The 19260-nt window shown below is 32.3% G+C and overlaps 2 protein-coding genes across 3 annotated transcripts; one reads left to right on the top strand and one right to left on the bottom strand.

Moving 5' to 3' along the window:
• The first annotated feature begins 245 nt into the window (after positions 1 to 245).
• LOC132550335 (telomerase RNA component interacting RNase-like) lies at positions 246 to 8797 on the top strand. Of its 2 annotated transcripts, XM_060214381.1 has the most exons (4): positions 246 to 488; positions 1505 to 1579; positions 3601 to 3722; positions 4349 to 8797. In XM_060214381.1, the coding sequence occupies exons 1-3, from the start codon at positions 246 to 248 to the stop codon at positions 3706 to 3708; spliced, it is 426 nt and encodes a 141-aa protein (XP_060070364.1). In that variant the 3' UTR covers positions 3709 to 3722; positions 4349 to 8797. The 2 variants fall into 2 exon arrangements, with proteins under 2 accessions (XP_060070364.1, XP_060070363.1); XM_060214380.1 differs by having other exon boundaries at positions 3601 to 8797.
• A 2479-nt stretch (positions 8798 to 11276) lies between these two features.
• LOC132550319 (uncharacterized) lies at positions 11277 to 15546 on the bottom strand. Its single transcript, XM_060214364.1, has 3 exons — positions 15243 to 15546; positions 12761 to 12904; positions 11277 to 11896 (listed from the first exon to the last, which is right to left on the bottom strand). The coding sequence occupies exons 1-3, from the start codon at positions 15544 to 15546 to the stop codon at positions 11277 to 11279; spliced, it is 1068 nt and encodes a 355-aa protein (XP_060070347.1).
• Between the last annotated feature and the right edge of the window lie 3714 nt (positions 15547 to 19260).

Genomic DNA, 19260 nt, shown 5'->3' with positions numbered 1-19260 from the left:
CTTACTGTTCTAAAGTAAAAGTACCACAAACCAGTACGATAATATTGGTTGCTCCAATTATATTACTTACATATAATCGTACACTATCTCAAGTAGCATAATGATCTTAATGGAAAAAATGATATCAGAAAGACTTAAACATTTAATTCAACAAATCGCTATTAGATTTTCATTTTAAAGTTTTGGTTGATTATGATATCTTGTAATTTGACCAATCACAACGCATGTTACATTAATTATGAAACATGGCTGCAAGAAGAGGGTCCGGATTTTCGCCGGCGACAAATGTTACTGGAAATAAGTTTTCAAACGATGGAAGCTTCTTGGAAATGTTTAAGAAACAGATGGAGCAGAAAGAACGACTAACTTCACAAACAAACAATGAAACAGATTCCACAAAATCTGAGACTTCCTCTTCCGTTGATCAGGAGAGTCCCGACTCGACCCCGACAGCTGCTACTGAAAAAAAGCCAGTTGCTTTGCCTACTGTAAGGATGGAATGGGCGTGACAGAACATTTTAATGCTTTTACTCATCTAATTTAGCTGTACTGTTGATGACATTAATGTCTCTCACTTGATTAATATTTTTTATCGAAGGGAACTAACTCTTCTTTAGTTGGCATTGACATACTTTTCTCTGTACTAATATATCTGGACAGGTAAAAGGAATGTCAGATGAGACTTTCTCATGTAATTTATTTTCCTCTTGATGCTGTCGATGGAAAACTGTTATAACCACAGTGTGCTGACGTTTTGTCAATAAGAATGAAAAAGGATAATTATTATAAAAATAGCTCATATACTATGGTAAACCACACATTTTCATAACCATCACAATCAACCCACAATTAAAGAGGAAAAGCATAGTTATCTCACTCATTTAAGGACCATATGCATTGTGTTCTAACATACATCCCTGACTACATACATATTTGTTTGTCACACGGTAAGATGCCCAAAGTGATATTTCTGGGTCTTGATATATGTGAACTATGTGTCATTATGTAATGTGAAAGTAACACCAAATGAGCTGGGTGATATCTATTAACCAGGCTTGTATATTTTTTCACATCAATTGAAATAGTTTTTCATTGATCAGTATGAGTACGAAAGTAGTAGGAAATGAGAAGAAAATGTCTGCATCACCTACTCATTGACAATACTTGTAGGTATTTTTTTTAATGGGGATTGATATGTTGTCCGCACCTAAAAAAAAATCACTTTTCTGCATACGTTCCTTTTTTAAACTGCATACATAAAAACAAAAAACATCTTTGTCATTAAGTCAATAAAAGTGTAATGTCAGATTGGCATGGGGAGTCTTTATTCTTAATTCCAACTGTTTAGCTACAGTATACATGATTTACCAGATAGTTAGAAACTGTCAGTGCAATGCTGTACGTGTGTCTTCAATCCTGTAATCATTGTACATGTTTCTGCAGACAACATACATGGTTTAATGAAAGAATTTTAGTCTAAATTTGTCAGTACTTCTGTTGTCAGGTAGGGAAGAGGAAGGGCGCTAATCGTGCACTCAAAACTGGTATTGTGGCCAAGAAACCAAAACCAGAGAAAAAAGTAAGTAGTTAGAGTCAGTTAGCAGCATATAAAATAGCTTCCCAAGATAATAAACCATCTGACCTATTTTTCTTATCATATTCCAGCACCAAACATGATGTTTATCTGACATGGTTATGTTCGGGTGAACTAAAGCATACACTGAACATGTACTTTTTTATGCTCCGCTTTGAAATGTAATTCAGTCATGATTTTTTCCACTCATTGACTGATAAAGATAAAGTTCTTATTTGGTTCTTGCCATTTTGTTTCTATAGTTACAACCCTTTAACTTATGAAAAAGTGAAGGTACATGTATGATAATTTTTTGCTAATTTTCTAACAGCTAGTTTGACATATTGAACTGAAATTCAACATGTAATATTGTTGTATGAGATTAGCCAGGTCAAGTTTCTCTTTAATTTCCTTTCATTTTTATATTTATCAGATTTAGAGCCACTAAACTTACAACATTTCGAAAAAGTATCAGTTTCCTCTAATATTTATCTGAGAACTGGATGGAGCAAGTATTGATCAGAAATTTGGCATGCACCAACATGGTATGTCTAGTTGTATTATGAGGAGCTGTAGATCAAGTTCTTTATGGTATGGGGCAACTTACTTTTTCTTGAGTAACGGCACTTGGACTTACAAAGTTTCAAGAAACTTACGCAGTTAATGTCCATTTTCACAGTGCTGAGTAAGTTTATTGAAATGAAATATTATAAATAAGTTTTATACGATATTGTCAGCACTCAGTAAGCTATCAATTATTATCTCAGCTTGGTATCATCACTGTCAGCATTATTGATGCCAGCTCACTAGTATCATCACTGTCTCTATACTCGTCTCTTTGATTAAATAGCACCTTGTTAGTGATAAACTGAATAACCAAATCTACGTCTTTGTCATGTTATTTTGACATGAGTTAAATTAGATAATGTATTCCAGGTTTGTTTTTTTTACTTCCACAATATCCTATTCAATTGCCCTTGATAATACTGTTTTGTATCCCAAAAATATCTGCAACAAAGTAACAGTTGGAAGTATACTGTAGATACTAGATCTATCCATGTACACATTGGTGATGTACTTTAGGTTATTCCAGCTAAAGCCCCTTCCATCCATGTTTCAGTGGTTGCATTGGTACTTTTGTAATTTCTTTTGGATATAAATGGACATTCTTCCAACTTTGCCATATTCACTATGGTTTTATGTGAAGTAGCTAGAGATACACTCGTTTTTGGTTTGTTTTCTGATTTAATCAAAGGAAAGGTCTTTTTTTTTCTGCCAACATTAGCTGTTTTTTTCTGTTTCTGTGAATGTTTCTGTCATTATTCCTTTTCTATATATTATCATCTTCTATTTGAAGTCAATCATTTAGAGGTGATCCTCTTTGATTAGATGAGAATTTTTTACTCATAGGGTTTTTTTCTGCTGACAACATCTTAACCATATCTAAGGTATCATCACCTACATGTCTTGGGGTTGTTTGGGTCAGTAAATCAGGTATACCAGTAGTATTGATATTAATAGACTATAATGAACCATTCAAGGTATTGCTATTGTTATTAATAAATTAGATAAGAATTAACTTAAGGATTCTTCTATAATGTGGTAATTGTTTTAGATTATCATGGAGGATATTCTCAAGAACTTAAGTTTGTAACATACTATTGTACATATGTAACATTGCTAACCTTTGTACACATGTCAACCTTGCATTGTAATTTTCAATGCATGATATGTACATTTATTATACCAGTAAGTATAACTGAAGAAGGTAAATTTTTGATATTTTCATTATTGTACATAAATGAAATAAATGAAAAATGGATTTATTTTCAGAGTGTCATTTTTTGTCCTGTAGGTTTTAAGACATGCTCTTCTTGCTGTAGAAGATTGAACAGTTTTTATAAGAAAGAAAAATGGTAGCGTTTTAAACATATCTGTTTGTATACTTTCCCAAGGATTAACTTATTACTTTAAAAAGATTTAGAAGAAATTTTGGTTGCTGTGTGAAAAGATTAGATTCTTTTCAGGGTGAGGACTCTGATGGTAGCGCTTGGTCTAAGTATTTAGCAGAAGTGAACGAGTATAAGTCTAAGATGTGCATGGATGAGGACAAAAGCAGACCACTAGTGAAATGAGTAATCCATGCGAAGTGAGTATACAAGGACAAAAGCAGTGCAGGCTACTAATGAAACAAGTATTCCTTGTTGGATATTACTGTCATTCTATCTCCAAGATGTATTTCCATTGATGAACTGTACTGTTACAGTACTCATTAAAATTCTGATTAGTTCTTAGAGTTTGAATTTCAAGTCTCTGGTACACTTTAAGGGAGGTTGGAACAAACGATAAATATTTCTTAAAGCTATATCTTTCTCATATACATATATAAAAGTTGTGCTAATTGTTTGCATGGACCAAATTTTATTGCGGTTGAAAGGTTGTTAAAAGTCTATCCAAAGTTGATAATTATGATATATATATGATATATACTAAAGTGTAGTAAGCTCCAAGCTGTTTCAAGGAAGACCTCTTGCACTGTTCTGTAAAAATCACAGATTTCTTGTGGCCAAGTTATTTTGTTGGGGCAATGAAGTTAGAGACTTTAAATTTATTATGGTTTTAATGAAAGACTAGTGCCTGAGGTTTGTTCGTTTTGATATAGTAAGATTTTGATTACTTCAGTGTGCATTTTCATGTCTACCCTGAACAAATCTGAAAGTGACTTTGTCAGGAAAAGGTGTGATTTAGTGACATATTTGTAACTCTTCATTGTAGATATAAAATGCATTGACAACCATAATGGGGACAAGGTCTCCAAGTGAATGGATATGATACATTGTATAAAACCTAAGTACAGATCAGCATTATTTATGTCATTGCTGTGCCAAAAGGTAACAGTCATTTTAAGACCATTATTCGGAGGTCTCATACAAATTATCCCAAATGAAAGGTTACAAATGCACCTGCATCCTCTACATGCATATTAAAGTTCAAATGCTTTTAAACCCAGTACTACATGGCTTACTTTGAAGAGTAATCTTTCTTGATAAATTGTGTTGATTATATACACTGTTGTCACTGTTGTAACTCCAAGTTGTTGTCAGTTTAGTACAGGAACCAATATCTCTATAAGAAAATTCTTCATAAATTGACTACGCAATATAACTGTCATCAATATAAATGTCTTTTTTTTTCACTTATAGTCTCATTTTGTTTGGTTGATGTGATATCATAATGTCCCATACCTTTTTGTACAGTATCACCACAGTTTAAATTCTGTCATGTGTTGTATTGGTGCTAACATATATCAGGGCTTTCTTGTCCTTTGTTATGCACATCCAATCCTAATTCATCATCATAGTGGATATTGCTTTTTATACACTGTAAACGTTAGATATGAAAGTGCCTCAAAGAACAAGGTCAAGGTCATCGTAAGGCATGTAAAAAGGCTTTAAAATAATCTTTTACCTGCCTGTGTACTTAGTAACCTGCCAATGATTTTTTTTTGAAGCTGTAACAGCAAACAAAAACGTTTTTTATTCTTTGCTACTTATAGAAATCTGCCTATCAAACACTTACTTCGCCAAGTCATGTATTTGGATCAAACTGTTACTATTTATAGAACTGTTTAAAAAAAATTTGATAGTAATCTTTACTGGGCATTGAGCTGGTATTGTACAGATATTTTCTAATTTATTATCAATATTTTTGTAAATATACTTGTCTAAAGTTATGTTGCTAAGTTTTCAAAAAGTTTGCTCACAAATTCATTGTCTCTGTGTTTAGCTCACCTGGTCAGAAGGACAGGTTAGTTTATGCCATTGGCGCCGTCCGGTGTCCAGTGTCCATCATCTGTCTAAGAATTACTTCTTGTCATGAACGACTAAACAAGTTTTTAACAAATTTGGTCAGAAGCATCCATCCGGGAAGGTTGGGGCTCAATAAGAATGATAGAGCAAATTCTGTGAAATCCTACTCTTCCTTTAGGAATTTTTGGATTTTGCTTAAATAACCAGTAGGCCTGAACCATTCTTTGGTGATGGGGAATCAATTTTGATAAAAAAAAAAATGTTAAGAAAATGGAGCAAATTCTTTGAAATCCTTCTGCAGGAATGATTGAATTTTGCCTAAATTTGGTCTGATGCATCCTTGGATTAATTGAAATCAGTTTTGTATAAATGGAGCAAATTCTTCAAAATTGTTTTAGGAATGGTAGGATTCTGTCCCAAATTGATATGAAACATGAATTATTTTGCTGACCCATTGCCAGAGGGGTGGGGCTTAATGAGGAAATAGGTACACAATGTAGTGTGTGTTGTATGCTTAGAAATTAGAATTCCTTTTCTGTTGGCTTGGATGATGCGATTTTTAGCCAAACAAGTCAGATGAGCGATACAGGCCATATGGGCCTCTCGTTTTATTGTTTCATTTGACAACATTCAAATTTGACCTCACTACGCATTTATAAAGTGATCTTTGCAAACCAAGGGTGTTCAATACAATTCTCTTTTAAATGAAGTAAGTGATCATAACCCCTGGAAGATCGAAAATTTTATGAAGTGTACATAGTCATATGCTGTTCATTATTATTTCTGCTTTTATTATGATTGATTTACTCTGATGAAACTTTTTGATAGAGGGAAGAGAGTCCCATCATTTAATCTATTGTAAACGTACTCTGTTATGATTTGTATTCATAAAAAAATTTGCAATGGTCTATTGACCTAATTATGTAATTGTAACATTTTGAATTATTAATTAATATTAATGTTGCAAAAATATTCACTTGACGGCACCCTGACTTATTACTGATGATAATCTCTTTGCATTTTGAAAAACATCAGATGATCAAGCTCCTGAAGTTGATTGCGGAAAGGAAAATTACTTTGAGACAATACAAATCTTTCGATGGTGTTAAAAGGCAAACAACAGCTATAAGAAATTTTTTAGAAAGTAATTCATAAGAGATTTAACATATACTGCTGGGACTCTCTACCTCAGGTATTCGTAAAACAAAGGAAATTTGATACAAATGTCACCCTCTAGTGTATGAGAAAGTGAAATTTAGAGGCTAATGATCTCCTTGAAAGACGACATATTTGATATTTGTCAACTTCTTTTTCTGATGGTTATTTGATATGCTTTTTATATTGAGAGCTTTAGATAAAATGTTTGTGTAAACTAAAGATGTACAATTTATGAAAAATAAGCAAATGTGTGATGTGGAGAAGGAACTTTATCTACTCTAAAATGTATACTTTTTAAAATTTGTCTCTTTCTATTTATTACCATCTGACTTGATGCAAGCTATCCATGTAAATATGAACCTGCTTTGCTGTTTAAGATATGTGATGAAGGGGTTGTTCATTAGTTAATAGAATGAACCCTTTGATATTTGAACTTCTATCAGGTCAATATGTTAAGTTGTTTTGTGATGTCACTTTTTATACGGGGTTTGATTATTATATAATTTTTCCTATGATCAAACACGGAAATTGTATGGAAAATTGATTATTGAAATTGTATAAGTGTTATATAAACATAATTCTAACCTTCTTGTGGTTAAGATTGTTTAACATTTTAAACTTGTAAATTTTAAGTAAACAAGCCTTTTTAAAAATGAGCAAGTTGAGGTGGAGGTGCATGAATGATCGTGGTTGCTTGAAGTGAATGTTTGATACATATTTGAAAGCGATTCTTTACTACATGTTGTTTTTTTGTCTTGAAGGATTATTCCATTTTTCAAGTGAGAAATACTGGTGGTAATATGGGTGTGCAGACTTCCATCGTTCTTTTAATACATTCAGTTTGAGATATTACAATGTGTGTATGACTTTATTATTTATTGGAATATATGTCTCTTACCCCCTTCCTCTTGCCGTTCTTCTCTGTGTGTGTATATTTGAGGAAATGATTGGACAGGGATATGCTGTAAAATGTTCTTAACATCCATTAAACTTTGCTGTAAAATGTCCTTAACATCCATTGAACTTGAGCTTTAAAATTATTGAAGGTGTCTGAGTAATGAACAGTTTAAACAAAAGTCTAGTTTGTTGATTTAAAGTGAATTTGGTACTGAAATTGAATGTTAACAAAAATGCAAAATATGTTGTTGTGATTATCAAAAGCTTTACCTTTATTTCATTATTTCTTTTTCCTGAATTTTTTATTACTTGATATCGAGCCAGTCAAAGCAAAGCAGACCACGAGTCATATCTTATCACAGTTATTGTTTAAAATGTATTTAATTAAAAATTGGCCATTCTTTCCAGTGATATACATTCAACTTAAAAAAAAATTTTGTTTGAAATCTAAGCATTTAAGAAAGATATATTACCTTGACTAGTTGGTAACAGTTGTACTGTGTTCGCTTCAGCACTCGGTGAGGATTCAAACATTTGTCGAAACTTATGATTGCATAGTGAAACTGTACATGACATTTCTTTCATGATTTTAAGTATTGAATATTGAGTTATTCTCAACATCATTATAACGAGTCAAAAACAAGCTTACTTTTTGTTGTCTATATTTCAACAACAATGTTTTTGAACTTGAGTTTTCCTATATTACAAATAAATAATGATGATGCCTCGATTGTTCAGTAACAATAATTCATCGCAAATGGACGAATTTTGGGTAAAAAAAAGTACAGAAATAGTCGAACCTTATTCTTCACCACAGTTTGAATGATAATCAAATTCAGCAGTGTTTGCTTTATAACTAAGCATAAATTGATGTAGTGATGCTTTTCTGTGCAATAAGATCTTGGTAAACAGTAAAAGAAAAATAAAATAAGTTTGATGATAAAAGAAGTTTTTATCGTTTGAATCACGCTTGAAATGCTTTCATTGAAATATTTATAATCATAAGTCTCATTTTGAGGGTTAGGATATAGTTCTAAGATTGAATTTGGTTATACCTTATTTTTCTGTTGATTATAAATTGCCTGATTTATGTATTCTGTGATTTTAACTTTCCTGATTTATGTAGTCTGTATATAAACACAGCGTATGACCACAGTTATGTTTACAGAAGTCATCAAACATGAACAGAAGAGATATGTGTTAGTTGTTTTTATGTCGATTTTATTTGAAAGAATTTGGATTCAAGAGAAACATGTTCATGGTCTGTACCAAAATATATTGTTTATAATTATCACAATCCTGTTTTGTTTGGTTGATTTTGTTTTGTTTTTTTTTTCTACAAATATACAAGTCATTACGTCACAACACAATAAAAAAATTACAAATTTTATGCTGCTTCCTTGTTACATTATTATACATATCATCTATTAAGTAGGCATGAGTGATGAATTAAGATTCTACTTATCTTCTAACTCGTAAAGAGGCAGGAGAATGTGGAGCTAAATTGGATGATTTCTCACTGTAGTGTAGGGAACATTCCTTTACTTGTTATTTTTATTGGACATGACATTTTATAAAGAATATAGCCTTTCAGCTGAGTTTTGTCCTTAACTCCATGCTTATTTCCTAGGGACAAATAAAAGCAAAGAATTTCCGCTCGTTAAAGAAAGTTAGAAAAAAGTTTTTTTTTTTTTTTTTTTTTTAAGTTTATTCAATTGAATGACCGTAGAATTCTTAAGTCCCTGAGAAAGGACAATCTAATCATATTATTACGAGAAAAGTTGAGATTTGCATTTTTTACGACTTCTGATCACATTTATATAACGTTTTGTACTGTTCAGGAATGTCCTTCATATCAGCTCACAAATTCTTATTCTCGAGAACAACAATTTTAAGGAGGTGCAATTGTAACAAAACCTCAATTGCTAAAGGCTTATCCATTGAAACAGCAAACATAATTACGCCTCTGGAAGAAATTGATTCTTTAAATCAAACTGAAAGTTGTTGGCGATGTGGATTGGAATAGTAGGAAAACATCAAGCTAATGAAACAGTCGGTTATAAATTTCTCCTCTTCATATACGCGCAATTAGTGGAGGTTGGTCAATCAGGCCAGCACGATCACATTTGATACCATTTAGAAAATGATTTTTGTTTTTCAACATCTGTGGAAAAATCCTCGGTCACTAATTGGATTATCAATAGAAACCATTCCTATTTGTCTACTATCATCTCATTCTTGTTTCGTCAATATTTGAGTACTTTGTATTACTAATTTGCTCTTTGTCACATCATTCATATGTTCGCACGATCGTAAGTTGCACATGTTCAGTTTTGCGGCTGATCAGGAAACGGTTATGGCAGTTGACTGTTCTCGCCACTTTTTAAAAGTCAACTAGGATGCGTTAAGTTTTTTGAGATCGACTGGAAAAAAGTAGGTGACAGATGGTCCTGAATATACGTCATGCAAGACCTTATGTTTGCAGGTCTTCTCTAAGAATTGAGACTTATAGAAAATTGTCATTAATAATTTTTCTAAGCGGGTGGATGGTAGTTTAGAAATTGCATAAATATCAATATTTTGAATAGTAATAAACTAATTAATGGCATATAGCCGACGCAAGAATGATATAACACATTTCTTACAAGCCATCTCCTTAATATTTATTCAACGAACATTACAAGCCATCTCCTTAATATTTATTCAACGAACATTACAAGCCATCTCCTTAATATTTATTCAACGAACATTACAAGTCATCTCCTTAATATATATTCAACGAACATTACAAGTCATCTCCTTAATATTTAGTCAACGAATTTTACAAGCAAATATTTATTGTGACAAAACACAAATGAAGACGGACAAACATTTTTGACTGCACAGCGCATATCTTGATTTTTGACACTGCCAGATATAAATCAACATAATACGTTGTTTCATCGCACGTTAATTCACTCATTCCAAGTACCATGCATAGTTATCATCCTTTGGTAGATCATGAATAGACTACAGATAGACTAGAGATCAATATACGGTATAGAACAAGATTATATAACATATTTCAGGATAAACTAATCTATTGGATGTTCATTTTTTTGATACAGATCATCATGAAAATGCATTCGAACTAAGTATGACATACCACAATAGTTTGCTGCTTTCTACAAATAATCTTATCCACATCAAAATCATCCGAAAACCTTTACCTCAGCAATATACAACTTTCAATGAAGTGATGAAGGTATAAACTTACACTATTTACAGACCATACAAGTAACACGAAGAAGGGAAAAACATGCTCAATTCAACTTTAACGAGACTGAAATATACCAATTGTGTACTGTTTTTATCTTTCCTAAACAAAATCTGATACTGTTTTCAAAAGGTGTGCAAGCATGTATACTGTAGTTCCTGATTATATGTGCTAGTATAAAAAAGCTTTCTCTTTAAAAAAAAACCCACGCTGTACTGTGTGTTTAGATAAAGGAGGAACAATCTATTTCAAGGAAAAATAAGATGTGCATTATACGTATGAAAAGCTTTATGATTAAGCAAGGTAATTTTCTTACCAATGTGAAGTTGGGTTAACGTTTTCTTTAATATTTTTTTTATATTATTCAGAGACCGTCACATGCTACATTTAAGACTGTAAGTAGTAACGTTATCAAAGTATATTCGACTTGTGAATGATTTGAACTGGGATATTTGTCTTTTTCTACCAGTATCGGATGATTAGAACATTATGAATTCTTGTTTTGCTAACAAGATTTAGAAGTCTTCGATATATAAATCTGTCAGTGTCAAACTCAGTGTCAAAATCACCATGTAAAACATTGTCACCGGCAACCACATGACGTCACCTGCATATTGTCTAACCGTTCCATGACGTATGTATCGCCCATGCTTTCCCTATAGATTACACTGAGAGGTCTGTATGTAATAGGAACACAACAGGTGCTCGGCACGGAATCTGTCATTGTGTAATTCGTCACGAAATGGTACAAATTCTTGAAGTATGCATGATGTGTGAAATTTGTATCAGTAGCATAATTCCTCATGGAATCACAGCTGCCAATGCAGATGTTTGCTTCGTAGGTGACAGGGTACAAGACACTTTTTAATCCAATCCCAGAGAAATTGATAATCCAGGGTTGAAGGTGGCAGGGTCCAGATTGCGTGGGTGTATCTGAGCTACGGTTTATGTCAGTTTCGCTTGATCTTCGAGCACGTGAATTATTGTTTGTTCTCATGAATGGCTCTGAATCAATATTTTCAAATACCGCAAGCACTGGCTGGAGACGTTGGACCCTACGATCATGAAACCGGAAGTAGGAGTCCTGTTGATGTTGGAGTTGTACGTTTACCACCAAATCTGATTGAGTATTTATCGTTTCATTGTGGAGTATATCACTGACGTCAATCTTATATCCCGAGGACGTGGGGTTACCATGTAACACTGTAAATGAAAAAAAAATAATTTCATAGCTTTACTCTTTGTTTACATTGTAGTTTACGGGATAGAAATGCTTGTGCTAGAATAGTGTTTTTGGACCGTATTGTTAAATGAAAATAATTACTATTTTTGGTAATTTCTTAAAGTCGCCTTCTACGATCACGACTCTGCAATTGAGTTCTAATGCAAATGACCTTGAAAAACAAATGAAGTAAATGAATTTATGGCACGACAACTAAATTGCACCTTATATTGCAATTAGAATAAAAAGTACATCTGTAAATTATATACAAGTTTATATGAAGTTATACGCCTTGAAAGGTTTTCGTTTGTTTAGGGATCTGATTTGGCTTTTGTTCTCGGTTGAAATGTTGAGTGATAACTTAAATCACTGTTTACATCAGTAATTCATCAGTAAATGCCATTTAAACATTTCCACAGGACATCAATTACTTTCATTTCAACGATGTTTATTAAACATTGAGCTGTCGTGAAATGGAATTTATAACGACCAGAAATGCCACAATAAGACAGTTCAATGTAAATACATGTATTTACATTCCTAAGGCATGTTGCTGTCTTGTGTTATAAAAATAACATGGTTAAAACTTAAATAAATCATTATACGTTATCGATAGCAACCGCTTTCGTTGATAAATATTTTTCAATTAATAATATTGAAGCGCTATTATTATCTCCTCTTTGATGTAAATTAACTGTTTTTTTCGTTTATCTTTAATCGGTTTAATGTAGTAAAACTTGATAGTTACATTAACTATGATTGAAAAACATGTACTGTTTTTAAAAAGCTACAAGTATTTATTTGTTGATGTACGTTTAACTCTATATCTGACAGTTATTCATTACCTGTTAAAGAGCCATGGTTCTGTACCGTTATCCCGACAATCTGTGCAGATGAATGGGGAGAAGTGAAAACCACCTCTGCATAGGTGATGTTAACTTTTGTAGGAATTGAAGATAGGTTGAAGTACAAACGCCTTCCGAAGTTTCCTGTGAATGAACAGTACGAGAAAGGGGTTAGTCATCATGTAAATATTGTACAAAAGACACGAAATCGGGTAGCACATTTTAATGCACTTTAGAATTATATGCAGCAGAGGCGAACAATCATACAGCTGTTTCGTCTTGCTAGGTCACGTAATATTCCTTCAGTCGCTGGACTAATGCGGGAATATTACTAAGTAAAGCGAACAGCAATACGAATTTTAGAACTAATGAAAACAATTAACGTTACGGAAATCCGTTCCCTAACCATTCCATTATGTTTGAGTTTTCCTTACTATCGGCGTCCTGATTATCGCGACCCATTGTGTACACATGTATTGGATGTTCTTTTGAACTTATCCGAAAATAGAAATTACGAAATTTATGTCGTAATGGGACTAGAACACCTTTCCATCGATAATTTGACATTTCGTACGGTAAGTGTTTGTCTCCCCAGTCACCTCTAAGGTTTTAAAATTTGGGTCCTAAGCATCACATTCGATACAACTGTATGACGAAGTTTACCTCATTATTCGGCCCTACTGAATAAAACACTTTGTGCAATTACTGATAGATTTATATTTCGGTGCGATACTTTACCAGGCATCAGTTTGTATTTGTAATCCTCACTTAGTTACTGCATATTAACGAATAATACCAAACAAGTGTCTGATTAAACGTAAAATGTGGTTATGATCACTGTACCAGTTCAAACCTGGTTCATGATAACATAATACCAACATGTCAACAGAATCAATTAGAACTCAGATTTAGTGAAACTAGGGCAAGATATGAACTCAAGAGAAATTTACATGGAAAACTTGAAAACATACCAAGAAAAAAAGACCAAGTGGCCTTGAAGAGTTAGCGTCTTCTGATTCACTGACGCCATCCGCCATATGAATCATGTAATCAGTTAGTGACACCATGTTTCAAAATGAGACAAGGTTAACAACATATTTACAGACATCCTTTATTTTTGTGCTCCAGTACAACAACTGTGTAATATTAAACCCTTTTTTAGGGAAACATAATTAGAACAATGGTCTAAATATGGTATATCATCATGTCTGCTGACATTTATATATGTTACGTTTTTATTACCTACTTATCTCCAGGTCACCGATATTTCAGTTAAACTCACGTGTAACAAAGTAAAACAGAACGTTTCAGACAACCTATAAATGAACAATAATGTTCTGCGAGAAATCAAGCTTCTTTTAATATCGTATACATTCGGGTAAGGCTGTCTTCAAACAACTCTTGTTTACAATGCTTCAAAACTTTCTGATCACGTAAAGTTGGTTTTTGGCGTAGTCAATCAGAATTAAGGTTGGTCTACAGTTGACCAAGCATGACGAGGTATGTGCTTTTGGCATTGATGTTTATGCTTTTCTGTTTCGTTATGGTCTGCTAAATTGTTAAATTGCTACACGTAACCATTTGTACTGTTTGGAATGGTACCACAATCTCTTAACATATATAATTTAAATAACAAACATAAGAACTTAGTATTTATGATTAAAAATTACTGCTTAATAATTAATACAACTGCATCAGAACGATGTTTTTTTTTTCTTTGAACTATTCATTCTCTAGGGAAAAAGCTAGTTGCATCAACGAAATGCTTTATCATTAGCTATATAATTTTACGTACTTAAAACAACCTGAAACCATGAAGAACGAATCTTAATACCATTGTTTTACATTAGAAATAATATCTTACACTAGCATGTTAACTATGTTCGTCAATTGTTCATAAGATGGTTAAGGTTAAAAATCTACTGATAAAGAAGAAGTAAAATAATAAAATCTGGGACCAAAATCTCAGTCCACTCTTTCTCTGAATGAGGTATAGCTACATCCTCACATGTTAAGTGTTTCAAATAAATCATCTACGGTAATTTCTTTAACATCCATGGATAATAACCGAGAATTTAAGAAATGACATGACATAAAATATATTTCATTCCCATTCGCAATATGACAATACAGGCAATAGCATAGAAAATCACATTTGTTCCCAATATTTTCCGAATAGGACTACCTACTAGGAGTAGCTGAAAATATTTTTTATATTTTCTCAGTTCTCAGCTTTTGTTATAGACGAAAACAGCTGAAAAGTATATGCAGTATATCATTTATGTAATTATATGGATTATGAATTTTCTTTTGACATTTTTTTGGTTAAAATTACATCCAAGTCAATAGCACCGTCAGTTTAATATTGATAAACAGAGTAAAACCAAATAGTGAATTTGATTGCATCATACAGCTGTTTCGTCCTTCTTCGACATATTTTCATGTATATTAATATGTTTGTTTATATTTACAAGTGACTTACCAAACTGCGGCCTTAGAAAACGGATGGCTTCCCGAGCGGATTCTTGATTAAAGGTGTCATCCGCGGTCATTCGTGCAGGATCAGAATCTTGACTTCTCATTACTTCATACACATCCGATTCATACTGCGTGAACGGACGATCAAAATGAGTCGAAGTCGCTGAAATATCAATTCCAAGACTCTGCTGGATAGCGTACGGGTCCTCAGATACATTTTCACTAAAGATCGGAATGCAGGAAACGAATTTATTGTGAATAATAACGATGAAATAAACTTTCTTTAAAAGTTCTCGCAGAGATGCCATATTTTCTGTACCTGTACACACAACTGATTCCTGGTTCGGGAACCGACCGCCTTTTATGGGATGGAATGGTGTGACTTGTCACTCTCCAGAAAGGTTAAATGGAAACACAATGGAAAGGTCAACAACTATAGCTATATCAACAGGATTTACGTTTTCATACCGACTTCAATAAACAATTATACTGCATTTCTAAATTTGTCTATTGAATCCCACCATTTATTTGAAATGTGCATACAAATAAATAAATAAATAAATAAATATATACATAACAACAACATTAGTGATATTATTCAATGAATTTTATTTCCTTCTCAGTGACTCGATTTAATGCTGAATGCTGAACAAAATGAAGAAACATATCAGTGTAACGGTATATTGATGTTTATAAATAGACTTATCTAGTAATGGAAAGGGTAAGAAAATACGCATTGAATTTCAGTTATAAAGAAACCTTTCCAATGGGAAATAAACAGCTGTTTGGTGAAATCTTTTCGCCATTTTGTATGTAGTATATCATTTAAATAAATTTATGTTTACAGATGAAACCAGGATGTACAAGTATTTTGTAAAAATAATTTAATGATCTTCTCAAAAAGACCCCATCCCCTGTAGAAGATTTTAGATACAAACAGAGATGAGGATTGGAAAATAAGCAAACACAAACAAATTTGTTTGCGAAAACAACCTTAGTTCCAACCGCAGAAAAGAGAGAAACGTTTCTATCATACACTAATATGTAGTTTGAAACAGTATGTGTCCCTAACAATGAGCTTTTATACATAATCTTTTCAAATGCAGTTTAGCAGCATGTCGGAACGATAGCATTTTAAATAGATAGCTCAGAGTATCCATCTACTATGCTAAGTAACTGATTACCAAATATACAGTGTTACAGTAAACGCAATCACTTTTAACTGCGTTGACATGCGACCAATGGTAAACGCAAAGATTAGTAAGTGGTACACCAAAATTAATCGTCTGATGACCCTTTGTATGTTTGACCAGTATATATATATCACGATTTCAAGAGAAAAATATCTCAGTCGGTGATCCGTTTATTGTACATATCAACAACCAAACCAAGTTACCAAATATGATTTTTATCTCTCACCTAGTTTTAATTGCGTGCTGTTAAATGTCACTAGAACACATGACTGTCACTTAAAGTAAACAAGGTGTGTAAAAACTGTTAACCAGTCAAATAACAGTAAAAGTGTCTTTGTTCTTTTCTTTTTTCTTTTTCGGATTCGATCTTCAAGAAGATTTTTTGACAATGTGGATTGAACGTGATACACACAGATTTTAAAAGCCTTTGAACGAATATATTAGATGGAAAAGAAAGAAAAAGAATTTTTAGAAACTATGTTGATTACCCTTTCTCTAAACCATATATCGATTTTACCTAGAAGCATGCATACAACCACTTGGATAATTATAAAGAAAGCGTTTAACAGTTTTCATCAAATGCCTGTTATTGTATCTACCATTCTTCAAAGGTCGGCATTCATATTTTATACACTGTGTTGGCGGTCGTCAGAAACTACGAGAAAGGTCATGACTTTGACTGTCATTCAGAAATAATGATGACACTTGTTTGTCTACACTTTCCCCAAATTAGCTTTTGTTTCTGAACAAAATATAAAAAAAATATATTGCGAGTAACTTATAAGGTGAGAAGGGTTTGCTTTGTCAACTGGTGGCTAAAGACTAAAAAAATATGGCTTATTGAAGTACTACTGAAGGCATGAACATTTCATAAAGCTATGCGTATTTCGACACAAAATGGAAATCTTTCGTCAGACCACGAAAAGGAGTTTTCAGAATTTTTATTCTCTCATGGAAAACTGGAAAACAGTATATAAATTTGATTCATTAAAGTTATACCTTTTACAAACATAGTCATGAAATATTTGCTTACCGTGTTTACGAATTGAGGTCATTGTAAATAAATGTAATATGTAAGGTTAAATTGCCAGATGTCCCCCATACTTCATCAGGTGCATTCTCATGAATAGCAAAAGCCAATCTGTTAAGGTCAAATGCCAAAACAGTGGTTATTTTATTATCATTACATGTTTACATAGACATATTTGTATTTAATATATGTTTTGTTTTATATTTTTGTGTGTTCACCTGTGTTGGAGCGTTAGGGACACGTGTGTTGGTGAAATACACACAATGGGTTTGTTAGATCGAAAAACAATCTGTCTGATTATCTTATAGTAATGTCACTTATGATGGATAAAATACTTGCATTTCTGAAACAACTGTGGAAGATATGATCGAGTATATCAGTATTTATATAGAATAGAGTGAAAGAGTTTTTATTAAAACAAAGGCTGTTTATCATTTTTTGTTATATTAACGGCTTATTAAAACTAACAAGCAATTTACTGGCAGTGGCAAAGGTTTACTACTACAAAAACAAATTGTAGTATATTGACTCATTCAATACGTTTAGAAGAAATCTAGCTTGTCGAATTACCGGTTTTGTTTAAAATACTATTTAATTGGATATTTACCAATTACAATTATATGGTATTTGCATTTGAAACACCCCTGAATACAACAATAAATTAATCATAACTCTTTACACCAACCGATCTAATACAAAACTGTAAGTTGTATGTAAACAAAAAAATCTGTGTATGTAAAATGTAATCTTTCAAACAAAAAATGGACACCTGATTCCATCTGAAATAACTTTGTAAACGAAATAGGAGTTATATCTAAAAAAAAGAAAAAAAGAAAAATTGGAATAACACATCTAAAATATCACTATATACAGGATTACATCTAAAATAACACTGTATACAGGCTTACATTTAAAATAACAATGTATACAGGATTACATCTAAAATAACACTGTATACAGTATTACATCTGAAATAACACTGTATACAGGATTACATCTAAAATAACACTGTATACAGGCTTACATCTAAAATAACACTGTATACAGGATTACATCTAAAATAACACTGTATACAGGCTTACATCTAAAATAACACTGTATACAGGATTACATCTAAAATAACACTGTATACAGGATTACATCTAAAATAACACTGTATACAGGATTACATCTAAAATAACACTGTATACAGGCTTACATCTAAAATAACAATGTATACACGATTACATCTAAAATAACACTGTATACAGGCTTACATCTAAAATAACACTGTACATAGGCTTAGATCTAAAATAACACTGTATACAGGATTACATCTAAAATAACACTGTATACAGGATTACATCTAAAATAACACTGTATACAGGAATACATCTAAATAATCACTGTATACAGGCGTACATCTAAAATAACACTGTATACAGGATTATATCTAAAATAACACTATATACAGGATTATATCTAAAATAACACTGTATACAGGATTACATCTAAAATAACACTGTATACAGGATTATATCTAAAATAACACTGTATACAGGATTACATCTAAAATAACACTGTATACAGGATTACATCTAAAATAACACTGTATACAGGATTACATCTAAAATAACACTGTATACAGGATTACATCTAAAATAACACTGTATACAGGATTACATCTAAAATAACACTGTATATAGGCATTGTATACAGGATTACATCTAAAATAACACTGTATACAGGCTTACATCTAAAATAACATCTAAAAAATAACACTGTATACAGGATTACATCTAAAATAACACTGTATACAG

Source organism: Ylistrum balloti, unplaced genomic scaffold, assembly GCF_031769215.1.
Source record: "Ylistrum balloti isolate Yb309-2 unplaced genomic scaffold, AGI_CSIRO_Ybal_v1 Utg370120, whole genome shotgun sequence".
NCBI lineage: Eukaryota > Metazoa > Mollusca > Bivalvia > Pectinida > Pectinidae > Ylistrum > Ylistrum balloti.
The sequence above is the reverse complement of the archived record's forward strand: the minus strand, read 5'-3'. Positions and strand labels throughout refer to the sequence as shown.

Excerpts from the sequence above, each read along its gene's own strand:
- LOC132550335 (XM_060214381.1), top strand. The coding sequence starts at position 246 with ATGGCTGCAAGAAGAGGGTCCGGATTTTCGCCGGCGACAAATGTTACT. Across the intron at positions 489-1,504 it reads AGCCAGTTGCTTTGCCTACT|GTAGGGAAGAGGAAGGGCGC; the intron begins GTAAGGATGGAA and ends TTCTGTTGTCAG. Across the intron at positions 1,580-3,600 it reads AACCAAAACCAGAGAAAAAA|GGTGAGGACTCTGATGGTAG; the intron begins GTAAGTAGTTAG and ends GATTCTTTTCAG.
- LOC132550319 (XM_060214364.1), bottom strand. The coding sequence starts at position 15,546 with ATGGCATCTCTGCGAGAACTTTTAAAGAAAGTTTATTTCATCGTTATT. Across the intron at positions 12,905-15,242 it reads TTTTCTAAGGCCGCAGTTTG|GAAACTTCGGAAGGCGTTTG; the intron begins GTAAGTCACTTG and ends GTTCATTCACAG. Across the intron at positions 11,897-12,760 it reads GAACCATGGCTCTTTAACAG|TGTTACATGGTAACCCCACG; the intron begins GTAATGAATAAC and ends TTTCATTTACAG.